This window comes from Gigantopelta aegis, chromosome 3 (assembly GCF_016097555.1).
Source record: "Gigantopelta aegis isolate Gae_Host chromosome 3, Gae_host_genome, whole genome shotgun sequence".
NCBI classification, from domain to species: Eukaryota; Metazoa; Mollusca; class Gastropoda; order Neomphalida; family Peltospiridae; genus Gigantopelta; species Gigantopelta aegis.
In genome coordinates this window covers 55,440,907-55,459,757 of record NC_054701.1, presented here as the reverse complement: position 1 = coordinate 55,459,757, position 18,851 = coordinate 55,440,907, and the positions used below count along the sequence as shown (strand labels likewise).

At 36.4% G+C, this 18,851-nt stretch overlaps 1 protein-coding gene across 1 annotated transcript; it reads right to left on the bottom strand.

Annotated features, from left to right (window-relative positions):
* Positions 1-9,420: 9,420 nt before the first annotated feature.
* On the bottom strand, positions 9,421-16,020 carry LOC121368271 (cofilin-like). The gene is made up of 2 exons (XM_041492928.1): positions 15,605-16,020; positions 9,421-10,256 (listed from the first exon to the last, which is right to left on the bottom strand). The coding sequence occupies exons 1-2, from the start codon at positions 15,967-15,969 to the stop codon at positions 10,100-10,102; spliced, it is 522 nt and encodes a 173-aa protein (XP_041348862.1). The 5' UTR covers positions 15,970-16,020; the 3' UTR covers positions 9,421-10,099.
* Positions 16,021-18,851: the final 2,831 nt, after the last annotated feature.

Genomic DNA, 18,851 nt, shown 5'->3' with positions numbered 1-18,851 from the left:
AGCTTTTTATTTTCGATGTCTATATATATGTACATGTATGTTTATAAATAGGATATAAACCTCTTTCAATAATTTTATATATTTTATTCAGGGTCAGTGATAATTTAAAAAAACCTAAGGTGTATTTATTCTCTTCAGAAAAAAAAATCTATGTACCAACAATGTCATTGGTTTGTAAATCATCCAATAATATTGTTTATTACATACCTATTCAATCTTACTATAGTGATAAAAACATTTTCAAACCGTGTAATAAATTTATTTTGCATTACACATGTGCAATCTGGACCGGAACTTTTAAATGGGGAATTCCCTTTTTATATTTACTGCAGTTAGTGCCTTTTATTTACTGACATCATATACGATTTAAAAATTACGTCACATAGTATTTGAAACATTTGGCAAGGCTGCCACAGAGTATGATTCTTAACGTTAAGCAAATCCATGAAAGGAGTTTTGATCATAGATTTAACAAAGTGTTATGACTTTAAATTAAAAGCTGTTTTTGTAAAACAAAAGAAGGTATGTAATAAATACAGAACTTCACATAAGTTCTTTTCGCTTCCTATTTATTGCACTCGTTTATTTTGCAAAAGAACATACCACTCGACCGCTATGTGGTCTCGTGGTATATATTCTTGTACAAAATAAACTTGTGCAATAAATAGGAAGCGAAAACAACGTATGTGAAGTTCTGTATATATACTCTTCAAAAGAAGAAACGCAAAACCACATTGTCGTAACATTTGGAGAATTGATTTAATTATTGAATGGTGAGTCCGATAATTACCAAATGTCGCAGGATTGTTCACAATTCACTCTAGTCCATTGTGAGTAAGTGACAGGACACACCACCAAGGTCAAGGTCATCTGGAGTCAATACCGGGTGTGGCCTCCGCGTGTGTTGACAACTGCCTGGCACCGCCTGCCCATTGAAGCAACCAGAGTACGGATGACGTCCCGGGGGTTGGTGGCCCACTCGGCCTGCAAGGCTGCTGCCAGCTCGGGCAGGGTCTGGGGCTGTGGTTGTCGCTGTCGGAGGCGTCGGTCCAACTCGTCCCATAGATGCTCAATTGGGTTCAAATCAGGTGATATCGATGGCCAAGGAAGGACATTAATGTTGTTGTTCTGTAGGAAAGCCGTTGTGAGACGTGCTGTGTGAGGCCTGGCGTTGTCAAGTTGGAACACTGCGTTGGCGTTGGCCATAACTGGAACGATGTGTGGCCGGAGGATCTGGTCAATGTAGCCCTGTGCATTCAGGTTGCCCTGCACGTGGACCAGGTCAGTTCTTCCAGTGTGTGAGATGGCTGCCCACACCATGACACTACCCCCGCCGAATCTGTCCACTTCCTGCACGCAGTTTGCCGCATAACGTTCACCACGACGCCTATACACGCGACATCTTCCATCATGACGTCGGAGCAGAAATCGGGACTCGTCACTGAACCACACCTGTCTCCATCGCAGTTGAGGCCATTGTTGATGAATCTGGCACCACTGCAGTCGGAGTCGACGGTGTTGTGGTGTTAAGATGACACCTCGAACTGGACGTCTGGCACGAATTCCTACCTCACGTAGGCGGTTCCGTACGGTCTGGTCGGATATCCTGCGCAAACCTGGTATTGCTGCGGCTGTGGAGGTGGCAGTAGTCAATCGTTCCCGAAGGTGACGTACCCGGATGTAGCGGTCCTGCCCGGGGGTAGTGACCCGTGGTCGACCGGATCTAGGGAGGTCACGTGTTGATCCATGTTGCTGGTAACGGTCCCACAGTCTGGAGATGGTGCTTGGGGACACATGGAATGCCCTGGCAACGGCCGTTTTGGATTCGCCTGCGTCTAGTCGGCCGATGGCATTGTTTCTCTGCGGTTCACTGAGACGGGGCATGTCCTGGATTGTCAACTGTCGGCCAGATACAGAGGCCAGGCAAGCGAACACCCTGCACTTTTATACTGTCGGTGTTCATGTTGCACGTGCAGACAACGCACGTGCAGTGGTGACATGGTTTGCACGTGGCTGCGTTTTTGCGAATATTCACATTTTGGAACTTTATTGTACAGTAGCTGCGTTTTATCGAATGTAATCGTGGGAATGTGTTTGGGACATGCAATGACCTTATATTCACAAAGCATGAACCGGTAGGAAACATAAAATCGGAGTTATAACCCATTTGTACCCTTTTGCGTTTCTTTTTTTGAAGAGTATATATTACACCAATGTATGACAACTACTTGGTGAAATATTATTTTTATTTCCCCAATTATGAGTGCTCACTGGGGTAATAAATATTTTTAAGTAAATGGTAAAATATGTGTTAAATTGCTTCTTACTGCAGAGAGGTTTCACAGACACATACTTATTATTAGGCTACCTTTGGTTAAGGATTTGTTGGTACACAAATGTTTAAACAGTAGTGGTGGAGCCATCTTTCAAGATGGTGGCCAGGCAGGCTAGCTAGTGAAGTGGTAATGGTTTCAACTGAACCCATCCTCATTAACATAGCTAAAACAAAAAATAAACATATTCCATTTGTTCACCTGAATACATGTATCTGGTATCTGGTGTGTCCTAAGTAAATTTTGTAAAATGGCATGGTTAGGCAGGTTATCTCAAAGTCAAAAATCGGCATTGCATGACTTGGGAATATAATCATGCACATGTAGTCCAATGTAGGTGGATTCACATGGGCGTACATAGGATTTTGAAAAGGGGGGGGGGGTTCCAATACACAGGATTTTGAAAAGGGGGATTCCAAAATAGATTGCAGAGATATTGGGCATATATTTCTATGTTGAGTAAATATAATAATGTCAGATATATTAAATTTATTAAAAAAAAGCAATTTCAGGGGGGGTTCGGTCGAACCCATCAAACCCCCTATGTACGCCGATGATACAACAACTACACGGGTATACCATTTACAACACTACTATTAATACATGATGCACAAATTGGAGATTTAAATAAACATCATGTGGTAAATGATAAAGCAAAATTAATATTTAAGTGTGGCACCTTGATGAGACCAATAAGATGTTATGAAGCAAAAAAAGAAAAATTGACAGAGGCCAGAGGCAATATCATGATTTATCTGTTCACAAAACCAGAGCAGTGCAATATATATGAAACGAAAACCCATGTGACATAACAGTGACCAATGAGAAGTTAGGTGTGTTGTTACATTGTGCGTATTACATATATCAAGCTACTTATGACTTAACCAACTGCATACAAATTAGTAACATACTGGTCTTGCAAAACATTAAGGTGTTGGTATTGTGAAACATTAACACTCGTAGTTTACTACTTTACATAAAAAAAGCTTTTACTTTGGTAGAGAGCCAAATATAGCCGTGTGGTACATTCCTAATAGCTCATAGCGATGACATTTCTTACTCGCTAGACACTAATGTTTGTGAGACAGACACTAGTTTTAGGACATGACTAGTATTGTGTGGAAAGTGGAATGTATCGTTGCACATGTAGAAATTTCTGAAAGTTTTTTAGTTTGGGGGGGGGGGGGGTGGTAAATGCTGTACTAAAAGTCCTAAAAGGCTTGAGGCTATAATGTTTGTTTTTAAATTGAGATGGCCTTGATGACAGGACACTGACAATTACTTCATAAACAAAAACAAAAACATAAAATGTTCTATTTACATTTAAGGAATGTATAATGTTCTGCTTTCATCTTTAAAAATTGAACCTCAATCCTGCTGTTGTTTTTTCTAGCAATTGCCTCTAATTATTGGAGAAAATTGCATTTAAATCAACACAAATTAATATCGAGGGACGACTTAATTTTTGTGCGATAGTGATAGTAAAAATTGGATATTGTCTGGATCCTGTTAAAGCAGTCAAATCTCTCACCTCCCACTCTAGCTATTTATGGGATGTTTTCCAGTGGTAAAGTGCTCGCTTGATGCAGGTTCGGTTTAGAATCAATCCTGTCTGGGCCCATTGGGCTAGATCTCATTCCAGCCAGTGCACCATGGTATTTCTCTCATCCTCAAGTATGTAGGACAGAGCTACCCCATGAAAGAAAGCTATGTAAGAAATTTCTATCCTAAATGGGACATCACGTGCTTGCTTTTAACATGACGTCGTTGGTAATATATGATGTCGTATTAATGTGGGATAATGACCCGAGGTCATTAGGCAGAGTTTTTAATTAATATTTTGTTACTAAAACCTTCATTATAAAAGCGATCTTGTTAATTTGTAGTGTTAAATTTTATTTAACACATGAAACATATACTGCAAATATAATAGTGCAGTTTATGATAAAATGGTCAAATAAAAGTTACTTGTTCAGCCATCTTTGTCTGTTCGTGTACAATAATGGTTCATTTATTGAATGAGAGAAAGATTCCAGCATATGCCTCGTCCCAGGTCAAAATTTCCACCACCAAGGGTGTACTTTTTCTATCCCACATGACCATATATGATGGAGTCTTATAATCCTGTCTGTGGGATTGTGCATATAAAAGATCCCTTGCTGCTAATGGAAAAATATAGCAGTTTTGCTCTCCAAGTCTGTATGTCAAAATTACCAATATTTGGTATCCAATCATTAATAAATCAATGTGCTTTAGTGTTGTTTAAACCAATGCAGTTTCACTTGAATAGTATAAAGGTGTTTTATGTTTATACTTGTTTTTATGCATGCAAGCATCCTCCTGTCCCCAATCTGCAGACTGCTAGTACTAATGAAAAGCTGAAATGATTTGATAATCATCCACTACAGCTCCTTTGCTCTGGCCCTTATTACTATACATTTCAGTTAGCCGATACATACATATATATATTATATTAATGTCTGTAGATTCAGTGTTTCTGATCTTCCTACTGTTTACAGCAACCCAAACTAGATTCCACGTCCAGCTCTCCTATAATAATGTACATATAAAAAATATAATATAAACTTGCTGAATCAGCTGCACAATGGTGGCTTCCTAACAATCATTAACTTTTGCTTTGGAACAAATGTTATATCTATAAAATAATACTACCTAGTGTGAATTTTTTTAATTTTTTTTTTTTAATCTCTTTAAAGGATGGCCGACAGAATTGAGTTAAGTGAAAGCTCCACAAATTTATGCCATGCCATTAGCAGGTTCAACAACTGCAAGTTATCCGTTTCGGACAGTCAAAGTGCCAGATTTTATGGATTCATTCATTTGTGACGAGTTTAAGACAATTTAGCCGAACTGAACTCGATTGTTTACATGGTGTGCAAGCACACAAATTATACAAGTGAAGATTATGTGCAGGATCAATTGATGAGATTATTTATAACAAATGTAAATATAGTTCCATCAGAGGCAGCACAGATGGTAGTATGATACCACTTTGTGTGCGTTATATTTTCTCTATCTGTGAAAATGTCCATAACAGGTGAATTTGAAAGGAGTCCTGCAACCTCGAGTCAACCAATTATTATTTTTACACATGGAAATGTGCATCATTGTTTAACACCACCACTGATTAATCAATCATCGGCTATTGAATGTCAAACATTTGGTAATTCTGAAAAAATTTTCATAATGCAGCTAGGGATTTTTTATATGCACTTCCCAGAGACAGGAAAGCACATACCATATCCTTTTACCAGTTGTGGTGCACTGGTTGGAACAAGAAAAAAATCCAATTGGGTTAATGGATCCACTGAAACTAATGGTTATTGACCGTGCATCCCGTAATAAAAGTGCTGACATAATGGACAAGTTTTTTAATATCTATACAAAATAGGAAATGTCTATTAAACAATACCTCTGCAAGTCTGTTCTTCACAGTAGTGCTAGCATTTTTGTAGTTTTCCCCACAAGAATGGCAAATCTATTAGCGCACAAAGTTTAAAGTTAAAAGTATTGATCTTCAATATTTATACATGTACATGTATGGCCATATTTACAAAGCCTGTGCATACGATATTGCTGTTAGTGTGACCATGGATAATGTTTTTGGATAGGTCAGCTCTGAAACCGTTACTGTTGGCATTTGAAGTGTGTTTTAGCATGGGTACAATGATGACATTTGTATTGACAGTTTATGTACATGTAGGGCCTATATACTATTAACTTAAGGCAAAGTAAGGAATTTTAACAAATTATTTTGGCTCGATAGGGTCAGTAATGAAAAGTAGGTCCAAATGTCCTAGCAGAAGGAATTTGATCTAGAACCATAAAAAATAAGGTGCAGTTACCCAATAATGGTTAGCAACATACTGCCATCTTAAGGTATATTAGCATGCATGGTTTGATAATCCTATATCAGTTGATAGGAAGATATGACCTGGACAAGGGTTTCCTGTAATGCAAGCACATATGCAGGAAATCATAAACAGGGTCTCAACTGTGGCACAGTTTTTTTGGGGTGTAAGGTCATGCTCCCCCATAAAATACATTCAAGAAAGGAAAATTCAATGGAGGAGCAATTTGTAAAAAGTAGGTCATTTATCTAGTTACGGTACACAACACACTACCATTTAAAGTTGTAATGCATGCAAGATTTGATGGTCCTATATGACATTTCCTTAATGTGCAGTCCTTTGTGAAAGGTAGTCAAGTGACCTTGTTATGGCATGCAACACACCACCATCCCAAGTTGTACTTGTATGATAGTCTGGGAAATTTCCTTTAAGGAGCAGTTATGATATGCAAATAAATTGATGGATTGATCATCCTAACCGGATTTGGCATCACAATAATTTTGTACTTATAATCAGTCCCTTCATTCTATAAAAATGTTTTTTGTAAATGACTCAAGTTTGGTTCGACGCGAGAAGAAAAGTAAAATTGTTTTGGAAATAACACACTAATTTTGTGAATTTTCAGAAATAAATAACTTGTAGTAAATTCAATAGTATGAAAAAAGGCATTCCCTATGGGACGGACTATAGAAATAAATATATATTAAGACCTAATGCAAACACTAGGACCATCAGAAACATGTTCAATAACCATATCGAAAAAAAAATGCAATATGTGCCCGTTTTTGTTTAAAGGAATGCTTAAGCAAGGCTTTTGACTGGTATGCATATTCAACGATGTATAATACATATTGTTGCTTAATATCAACAAGTATATTATTATATTTAATTAACAAAACTTAAATGCGACGGCTATTAGATATAACGGGTGCAGCCATCTTGTTCCATCCAAGTGAATACGTCCTCTAGCGAGTTGGTGGTTACGTAATACTTAACGCATAACGTCAAGAATGAGTCTTAGAACTAGAGAAACAAATCTACCTGGTTTTTGCAGGATGATAAAGTAGTCATGCATTGCAAGGTTCTGTAATAATATGCATCCCAGTAAGCCAGCAATAAGTATATATTATTTTTTAATACAAAATAAACCACCATTGTCAAAGTGGCTAACCAAGTCAAATAATTATACCATGTTTTGTTCATGCATTAACCTATGTACTGAAATGATAGGTTTTCTTACTTAATTGGTGTATTCTCCACCTAGGATTCCTGATTGGCAGGTGTGTATTTGATTGGTAACTAGACGAGCCAATTTGACACCGTCTAGACACAAAAATACATACCGGTATTGTGTACATTACCCTTCGCCCCTAAAATGGAAATGGACATGGTTTATTACTGTAAATAGTTCTGTAAAACTATTAAGTAGACTTTCCCATCTAAAACCACAGAATTGACCAATTAAGAAAGAAAGAAATGTTTTATTTAACAACGCACTCAACACATTGTATTTACGGTTATATGGTGTCAGTCATGGTTAAGGACCACACAGATATTGAGAGAGGAAACCCGCTGTCGCCACTTCATGGGCTATTCTTTTCAATTAGAAGCAAGGGATCTTTTATATGCACCATCCCAGACAGGGTAGTACATACCACGGCCTTTGATATACCAGTTGTGGTGCACTGGCTGGAACGAGAAATGGCCTAATGGGCCCACCGACAGTAATCGATCCCAAACCAACCGCGCGTCGAACGAGCACTGTACCACTGGGCTACGTCTCGCCTGACCAATTACTAAGTCCCAAAGAAAAATATGTTATCACTTTAGTATCGTGGGTTGTTTTTGCCTGCTTTCCATTAATACGATTCAGCACGTTGTGCATTTCTGTGCACTTTTCAGTGTGTGCATTTTCACAAGCTGATTACTATACAAAATTTTAAGCTGTAGGTGTACTTTAAGCCAAAATAAATGCTTTACGTTATGACATCACTGAACGAATTTGCGTATTATATATGTAAATATCATATATGTATACGCACTGTAACGATAAGTTGTGTTAATAGAAAGCAGGCCTAATTCAAGCTAAACCAACCTAGGACTCGTTCGTATTAAACAAACCTTTTAACATACAAATTGACAACGCCGGGAAATACCTATATCACGCTTTTTTAGATTGTAAAGGCGAGACAATAAAAAAATATTCTGCATGTGGTATACAATGTGGCTACTTGAAATAAAAAAACAAATTTAACAAATTTGTTTTTAGATGTAGTCTGTTCATGTCAGAATGGAACCTAGGAATTGGCATGTTGCTCTGTGACGAAAGCTAAAATTCAAATAAACACAACCATACATAAAATTTTAAACCCATACATGTACAGACACCACACCATTTGTCTACCCATTACTAGCTGTACATTTCTGCCTTTAAATTAAAATTAAAAGTAATATTCAGGTGAAATCGCTGGCTTTTCAGCATTTGCCCTCACACAATTCAGAAATGAAATTTATCAACACGAAATAACAGTGCATGCAATTTAAACGTAAAAATTTGTAGCCCAAAGCATTTTTTTCACCCTAAGTGTAGGTGAAATGGCTTACAGACTCGGCAATTTTGAGCCAGCATTCATCAAATGTTAAAAGTTACTTTTACAGAAAATAAACATTAGATTTTTTTTTTTAGCTCTGTGGTCACATTTCAAATGTACAAAACTGCAGAGAAATAAAACTGAAATAATAACATTCTGTTGATCTACAATGCTATGAGACTGCAAGGGTGCCCTTTTAGTTTTAAACTTTTGTTTACACATAGTAGCTAACCAGATGACTTAAAAAAAAAAATCACCTTGGGAGTTACCCAATATCCCTCCCAATCCACATTCTGTATTGCATTCCCAAGACCCCATCGGTGCCAATGTTACATTGGAGCCCTATGCAAGTGGGTATGGGTTTAAAACTAGTAACATTGTTTTTATATGAATTTCAAGTTATTCATTACAACTATATGCCAATTCATTGGTTACCTTTTGATGTAGATCAAAGTATACCACAAAACAAATACACATACAATTAAAAGCTTTAATGTCTCACCAATGACAAATTATATGTACGAAAATGATATGCGAGCACAGTGGTCAAGATATACTATGATTATCCCATGACCAGTGAACATTTTAAACTGGTTTTAGTTTGTAAAATATACCACAAATCAATGAGCATTAATAACTTTAATGTCAAACAAATGACGATTTATATCGATGGGAAGAAACTGAATATAGTCCAGTGGATAACAGTCTAGAATCAAGTTTGTTTACTAATAACTGTCAGTGATGTATATGTGAGTTACACTAGAAAGCAATTATGTTCACACCAATAGTAATTACTATATGCTTAAGTACTGTAATGCAAAATCAGCTATAGTTTTTTTTAATGTAAATGAAGGTAACTAGACTTAGGTTTTAAAATATAGGATTTAATTTTTTTTTTAAATAATAATAAACTAAAAAAACACCTAACTATTCCATGTTTGGGTGCATACATAAGTTATTCAAGGTGTAATATGAAACATATACAAGCATTACAATGTACAGTATGTTTTTTAAACTTTTTATAATCTGTAATTTACATGGATCATCAATAATGAACCATAAAACGGCCCAAATTACATTCTTGTGAAGAACACGGTGATAAACGACACCAAATCCAACACAAACCATAGTTAATACAAGATGTGTTGTTTTTTTAATTTTAGTCAGTAGAGAATTTTACAAAATTCAACATTTGAAGATTTTTGTTCTTTAAGCTGTACACAATTTTTCATTCTTCATTATCAAACTTGTAGGTTAGTTATTTCAAAGTCGGCACTGAAAAGTTTATTTCACAAGATGTAGCTTAATGGGCTTCCAGGAACGCTATGACGTTCTCGTATTTTATATCATCATAGTCATTTGCTTGTATATGTGCTGCTGAGATGCTCAACTTTTTCTTGAAAGCATCTATGCTACTTGCCGCAATCATCTTTCTACCGATACTAGCATCATCAGGACACCTGTAAAAGAAAACGTTTTGTTAATGTATAAGAAAACAAACAAATATATTAATAGATATAAAAATCATACTGGGCGAAGTACATTTACCTCTACGTTACTCCATGGCAGTCGTTAAATTCGAGCCCTGTACTAATGGTAAATGGAGAACTAGAGTTAATAACGTCGCACATCTGCTTTATCCTGTGAAGGTAAGAAAGAGAATTTCTCATTCAGCCGTAACAGGATAAAGCAGATATTCGACGTCATTAACTAGTTATTATCTTTATCCTGCAGACCATAAAAATTAAATCCTTGTACACAGGCATCGAAATAAGCATTGTCTGGTAACTCATTTACAGGTTACCACAAAATATAGCCTGGTAACCTATAGGTTACCACAACTATGTGAAAGTTGGGAATTAATTCCTGTTATCGATACGACTAACGAAATCTGGAAATAAATTCATCTAGTGGACGCTGCTTAAACGCGAACTGACTAATTGCGGAAGTCTGGAATGCATTGCCTGTTTAAGTCAAACTTTTACACTCCGAAAAAACAAACTACTGTTACGTTGAAACTTTTGTTGAGAACGAAACATCGTTAGACTTTTCTTACATGTGGTAACCTCCCGGTAACCTGAACGACCGTTCGACCTATTTCGATGGCCATGTACAGTAGAGGTAATTCTATTATTGCATACAGAAACCATATCCAAAGGTTATAATATAATAAAACCTATATAAATGAAGAGACTAGATTTGACAGCAGTAATGTCCATCATCTGCACTAGTTTTGTCTATTTAGTTACAAGTCACATGACTGACACTCTTAAAGTGTGTGTTTGTCGGGGGTGTCGGGGGTGGTGGTATTAGTAGGGGTTTTTTTTACTGTTTATAGACTAAAGCTTTTTCTTTCTTTTTGCCAGCTATAAATGTTAGCACAAGAAAAAAAAAATTCTATATTCAATTCAACTCGCCCCCAATGCAGGTGGTCAACTCGTCCCACACTGTTAATCAACTCATATCATTTACCATTTTTTAAATTAATATACCATCATTTTAATGGCAAAATATCCACCTGTCAGTCCTTTATTAATTCCATATATTAGTCCCATACATTTTTTTTTACAGACCTTGCATTTTAAGGTGCGCGGGTGTGATTGCGCTAGTACAGCGCACGCAATTTCAATCTGGTGAGTGTGAAAAATAACGTTACACTTAACAGCGCACGTAAAATAATTTTGTATATTGATTGCCCCTATTTACCGTATGTAGCTGATAGAAAGATCTGTTTAATAATACCAGGAAATTTTTTTATGAGAACGGTAGCGTCCATGCAAGATTTAAAAATGTGACTGGTACTTATCTTTGCTATACAAATCGGAAAACACAGGTTTAACAGACATCTTCGAAGACGTACTAATCCGATCAAAATTCTTTGCCTATTTAATTTATTATTAATTAGAAACAGTCCACTTTTGTAAGGTAATAGATCACGTCTGATAAGGTTAACTCATTTATACTGTTCATATAGTTATGACAAAAAGAGAAATGGGATTGAATTAAATAGTGGCTTCTGTAGCCTACACAAATGAATTCGTTACGGAAATCAACGAAGTCGGTAAAATTGTCTCGATTAGTCCACAACTGATAGCCTACAAAGCTTACGCAAGGTTCCGAAAACGGCAATAGTGTAATTTTATACTTTCTTTAAAAAAAAAAAAATTAAATAAATAAATTAGACGGAATAATAAAAAGGAAAAGAAATGATAATAGGTATGTAGGAATAAGCCTAGGTATTTTTTACGTCTATTATTTTTCTTTTTTATCTTTAAAAAAAAATCCAAATAAAACTTCATTTAAATATTTGTATTTCAGCCACAGATTAATAAATATGCTTATGTTATTTAGACATGTATATATGTACACACTATAGTAACAGTAATCAATGATCATTTCCAACTATTTAATTTTTGTTTCGTTTGTTAGAAAGTCACAGTAGTCTGTGGCATATTGACCAATCAGAGCTATCGGATTATTTTTACTCTTTGGAATTCTGCACACACAAGCCGGTCTACTTGACAACTTATTACGCATTGATGATGGTGTCTAAAATTATGGGGTTTTTATTATCTTTATTATGGCATCCCACGTTTGGAATCAAATCCTTTGCAATGACAGATTTTCTGTATTTTGTTATTAACAACATTGGGGCCATTCTAGATCAATTTAGTAATGCTGTCAGAGCTGTTCGTAACTTGTAGCAGTAGGTTAAATGATGTGTTACAAAATGTTGAGGGAGGGAGACTGGTTGCATAATTGTTGAATTAAAAATACCACGTGAAAAAAAAGTAAAGTTTGTTTTATTTATCTTATCATCGGCTATTGGACATCAAACATATGGTCATTCTGACACTGGTTTTTTTTTATAGAGGAAACCCGTTGTTGCCACATAGCTTACCCTTTTACGACAGGCGGCAAGGGATCTTTTATTTGCTCTTCCACACGGGCAGGATAGCACAAACCATGGCCTTTGTTGAACCAGTTATGGATCACTGGTCGCTGCAAGTGGTTTACACCTACCCACTGAGCCTTTTGTGGAACACTCACTCAGGGTTTGGAGTCAGTATCTGGATTAAAAATATGCCTCGACTGGGATCCGAACCCAGTACCTACCAGCCTGTAGACCAATGGCCTAACCACGACGCCACCGAGGTCGGTCAAATACCACGTGAATGTCAATGTCCCAACTAACACTATCAATTGAAGTAATTGTAGGCCCACGTTTCACAAGGTGTTTTTTTTTAATGTTTTAATAATGCGAGTCAGTAGTGCACACCTGATATGCTTGGGTCGTAGTTCATAAACCACCTCCTCGGGAACCAGTGGGTTTTTTCCCATCCCAACTATCTTAATCATGTTTGTTGTACATAATTGAATTCAAGACAGTTGATTCCAATATATATATTTAGCTGCACGTTCATCAAACCATCTAACACTGAAAAGGTATATATATATATAATCGTGTGCATCAAATTATCTAAATAGTACATATTGTAATTAAAAAATAAAATTGTCTGCATCAGTGTATACATGTCATAATTATATTTCTATAGTACTACTCCTGAAACGTTTTAATGAACTATAACTCCATTCGTGAAAGGGAAAAGTCGAACTACACTAATGAACCAAACATAAAATTAGAAGGAAACATTATAAATGCTTTATTTTCACTCGCCGTAGCATTTTGATGAGCGCAGTTTTTCATGTGTGCAATTTTTCACTCGCCTTTGTTTTTCAAAAGGCAAGGACTGAAAATAATTAAAAAATAATTTTTAAAAAAAAACCTGCTTTCCAGATGGTTCGTCCTTTGGACGTTTTGTTCACAAACCTCTGACAATTCGTCCACTCGATTACAACATTTAGAGCAATAAATCTAAAATGTTCTTTCTTAGCCATTGACATTGTTAATTATTTTTGTTTTGTGGTGACCAGATAGATATTTTTCCCCCATTCATTTAATGAAATAATGGTCAAACTCACAACCGTCGTTAAAATAGGCTTGACAGTTTGGGTACCAGATGTTTCCCTCTCAAGCCAGCTCGCCCCCCAAATAGGATGTCCGTTCGCCCCCCACGTGCAGAACCAGTTTGCCCCCATAAAGAGAAAACTATCGATGTGAATATGTGGTCTGGACCCATCTGTGTGCCCCGAGCTTCCTCTAGTGCAACCCTGTGTGTAAAAGTGCTCTTTAATTTTATGAAACATTTTATATACATATAAATAAATTAATGAAACTGGTGATTATATCATTGGTGCCCCGATTGACTCATGATCCGTCCAAATCGTGGAAAGACAACAATCCCTTCCCTCTAAGAAAAGAAAAACATGTGCGCACACTTTAACATGCCTGTTTAACAATACAATAATTATTTAAAAGTAACAAATAATTGGGAGTTGGGGGTGAACTGACTAAAAGTTTGGGGCGAAGCGACTTGGGGGAGAACTGGTACATGGGGCGAACAGGTCAAACTGGGGGCAAACAGTCATGTTATAGATTATTATTTATCTGATATTAACCTTCTGAGTACTGCAGGCGAGATATCTCGCCCGACGTCACGTCAGTCGACATACTGTACACTGTATACAGTGCATTCCCCAATTCATATTTCCCACCGTTTTGCACACGACACTCACCGGAAATGGAAATATAATAAAAGAAAAAAGATTTTTTTTCAAAATGGTGGCTTTTGTTTTGATTTTTTCAATTGAAAATACCTTAAAATTTAAAGTTCAAAAAGCGATTTTCAGCAAGTATTTTCGCTTGACAACAATGGCGGCATGTCGCAGTCATTTTCAGGAATCGATAGCTGATTGTGACAGCTAATTTGATAATAAATTTTGATCGTTTTACCAACAAAGAAAATCACCAAATATTGCAATATGAATCATAGTTCGGGTTTTAAAAAACATTCTGGTCAGAAAACCACTGTTATCGGGAATAATGGGCATAAATACCGCACAGCTGGCCACAAATTCCCGTAAGTAAATGCAACTTTTTCGATTTTTTGCCTAATTTTAATCACCATTAGCTGATCTAAAAATAATAAAAATCACAAAAACCCACGAAAATAATACTTACCAATTCATATATGAACTTTATTTCATGTATTTATAAAACATTTAAGTGAATATGTCAGTAAAAATTATAAACTTGTACCCACTGTCGTTTTTGTTAAAAATTAATCCAGTAGTCTAAAGGTTAAGATCTGCCCAATATAAAACCATTTAATAAGTGGTTGTAAAGTGGAGTTTCACTGTAATAGTAATTTAATAAATGACACCAAAGTTGTTGACATCCATGTTTAATTTTGTCACAATTATTTACGGACAGTAAAGTTTGGGGCGAGTTGACCAGCATTCACGTTCACTTGGGATGGATTTTGATGGTGTTAAAAAATTACAAATATTCACTTCCTGGTGGGAATTTACATTCGCCGACAACAAAGGTAAGTAATTACAAATTTATTATTTTACTTTGTATTAGACAAGGTAAACAATGTTGTTAAATTTATCCGGTTGTTTGATTGAACATGCGCAGTAGGGTTTTCCTGTTAATGGGACGGAATGAGATATTCAAGAACACACAACTCCCATTTGGGGGGTGGGGGGGGGGGGGTGAACAAACTTGGGAGTCGAAATGTCAGGCATTCCTATTTGAATACACATAAAACTTTTTACAAATGGAAGAGTCTCGTGTCAATAAAACATGTACCCACCCATCGCGAATAATTTTTAAAATTAAAAATGGCATTGCATGATGATGATTGCTATGGACCACAAAACTGGGCTGAAACTTTTAACTTACCATGCAATGAGCACAACCTTGTCATTGTATGTGTTTCCTTTCCCAACATACGACAGGTCTGCTGTAATCCACCTAGAGTCTTTTGGTGGGAAATTCGCCTCATCAGATACTAAAGATTCCCATTCCTTTTTTTGATAAGCTTCGAACTGTGCTCTCATTTCAGCCGTGTCGCAACCCGCTTTCTGTGACGACCTCGTCTTCTTCAGACATTCTTCCGTTTCCATTTGTTTTGGATATTTCTGACAAACAACAATGCCTGTTTTTTCTGGATTTATCATGTAAGTCACAATTCGGTACTCGTGACCCTTTTTCTGTTCCGAATAACAATCGACACAATCTTGCTGAACAGAAATACCAGACGCCATTTCGACTTGCTTGAGCAAAAGGAGAACGTGAAATGAGGTCGAATCCGCCGCCTAAGAGGAACGAAAGGAAATAAACTTGGATTAATTTTACAGTGTTCAAATACCAGAAAATCCACAATATTGTTTTAGAATAATAACTAATTGAAAATAATAGTAATGGATAAAAAGTCACAGATACTAAATGTAGTTAATAAATGTACTGATTGTGTTTCAGCAGTGTTACTTACTATCCCTTCGATTCTAAAAACGCCGTATCTAATCTACCGATTGTGGATTGGTTGCTTTTATTCCGTACCGCATACCAAATGTGAACGAGACAAATTCCATATATGGCAAAGTGAGTCACAAAAATTCAACAAACTATCGAAGAGCCTTATTGGGCAGAAAGTCGCCTGTACACCAGTCGGATAGGGTGTAAGTTGGATTGATGTAATATACCATTTGCATATTGTTATGTTTCCGTTCATGCGTTCATGTGTCTTTATCAGGCCCGCATTAAAAGAGAAAATAATAAGAAGTCTTTTAACTCTTTACATGGCCTTAGATATGTAATTTCTTAGTAGGCAATAGACAGAGTTCGACAAATGCCCGTGTAGGGACTTATCCATAGGCTGTGGAGGGCGACGATTCTAGAGGGAGTCGAGTCATGTTCTCTCTCACAAAAGAAAAAAGAAGAAGAAAAAAAGATATTTATATATATTCAATATATAGATTTATTCTATAACTTACCCATGATATCCATGTAATAAACTCATGATGTGATAATTTAGTTTATCACACACCAGTGAGATATTATGTCATAGCAGTTACTCAATATCTAACTAATGTAATATTGGCGCGCGCAGACTGACGGGGTAAATTGTTTTTATTTTAATGACGTCGATATTCAAATGACGTCACTTTGCATCTTCCTGCAATAAAATAAACTGTGCATGACGCGTCCTTTTTCTCCGAACGCTAGAAAACACTGAGTGAGTTTAAAATTGCTGCTGAAAATATTTTGTTGAGAAATTATTAATGTATCTAACCGTGTTTGTACGAAATGGTATAATTTAAAAGTGTACCATTACAAAATATGGCCATGAAATTGCAATAAGATTAGTCGTTATATTTGGGCCAAAACGATGTCGTCGACCTGCTACTCACTCTCTCTCTCTCTCTCTCTCTCTCTCTCTCTCTCTCTCTCTCTCTCTCTCTCTCTCTCTCTCTCTCCTTTTTTGTTTTTACGGCCGTGTACAAAATGTCTTCGTCACATCTAGTTAATCTCATTCACTCAGCTCAGTCTTTGCCTGTCCGATCAACAATTCAGTCATTATTGTGCATTTCAAAAACTTATTAATGCAAGCTTCGCGCCAAAATCTAAACTGTACATTGATGACGTCTCGTTACTCACTGTCACGTCGTTTAAGTTTACGTATGGCGTTGATCACTTGTTGACCCAATTCGTGGGAAAATAACCTGTAGTAGGTCTTGACATTTGGTTATTTCTGCCCTGCGGCTTGTTTGCAGTTGGTTTTTAATATATAAAATACTAAAATAGCTTGCCTTTCATACCGTTTTATGAAACTCGTGAACAGTGTTGGTATCTGACTCGCTTTCGCTCGTGAGATACCAAAACTGTTCACTTGTTTCATAAAAATGGTATAACAGGCAAACTCGTTTAGTATTCTATATGTAGGGCCTATCGTCTCGGTATGTATTATGGCGCGGTATGTATTTTGGCGCGCTATCTTTAAATAGAAATTGTGCGTCACCAAAGAAAATCGGTGACGTCAAATGCAGACGTTTTTGTTGACGAAAGTATTTTTATTGATAAAAATAAAACAATGTTTCCAGTTTGCGGTAAGTATTTAACAATTGTAAACTGATGGCGAGTGTGCTCTGTATTGTGATTGGTTATTGTAAACTGACTGGAGCGTGTTCTGTATTGTGATTGGTTAAATACATTCTTTTTCCGGGATCAAATGAAAATAACACCCGGAAAGCTCATGACGTCATTAGAAAGTGACGTCATTAGCAATTGAAAGAGTCGAAGTTGACGATTCAAGGGTCTACAGTTTGATTGTAGCCAGGTATTTTTTTCAAGAAATACCAAATATACAATTAGTGCTGTAGAACAAAGATTCAGTTTACAATAGACAATAACACCCGGAAAGCTAATGACGTCATTTGCGGGTTCAAATAGACAATAACACCCGCAAATCTAAAAACTCCATATGGTTATCTCCTAATTGATCCCGGAAAAATAATGTAATTAACCAATCACAATACAGAACGCACTCGCCGTCAGTTTACAATGAAACATTTGCGGGTATCAAATAGACAATAAAACTCCATAAAGATAAAGATAAAGATCAAAACTTTATTGCGTATAAACATTCCACATACGGAACTGGATGCAAAACATGCATAAACAAGAAACAAACAAAATTACTAAATAAGGACTAATTATGGGCAATACATGTATAATCGTGAACAAATTTGCATACCGCATACGGTTATGTCCATTGTAAACTGAATCGTTTTTCTACAGAACTAACGAGTTATTCCCTACTGACGTCAGTCGTGCGACGTCATACGCTTAGCTACACTACAAAATCGCTCATTTGACCTCATTCTGCACGTGGCTGAATTAACAGAAATAATATGTTTTGCATCCAGTTCCATATGTGGAATCTTTATATGCAATAAAGTTTTTATCTTTATCTTTTTTAATAGCTTTTCCCATTAATTTTTATGGTATGCAGGATAAAGATAATAACTAGTTATAATGACGTCGGATATCCGCTTTATACTGTTCAGGCCGAATGAGAAATTCCGCTCAGCAGAGCCTTGCTGAATTTCCCATTCTTGCCTTCACAGGATAAAGCAGACATCCGACG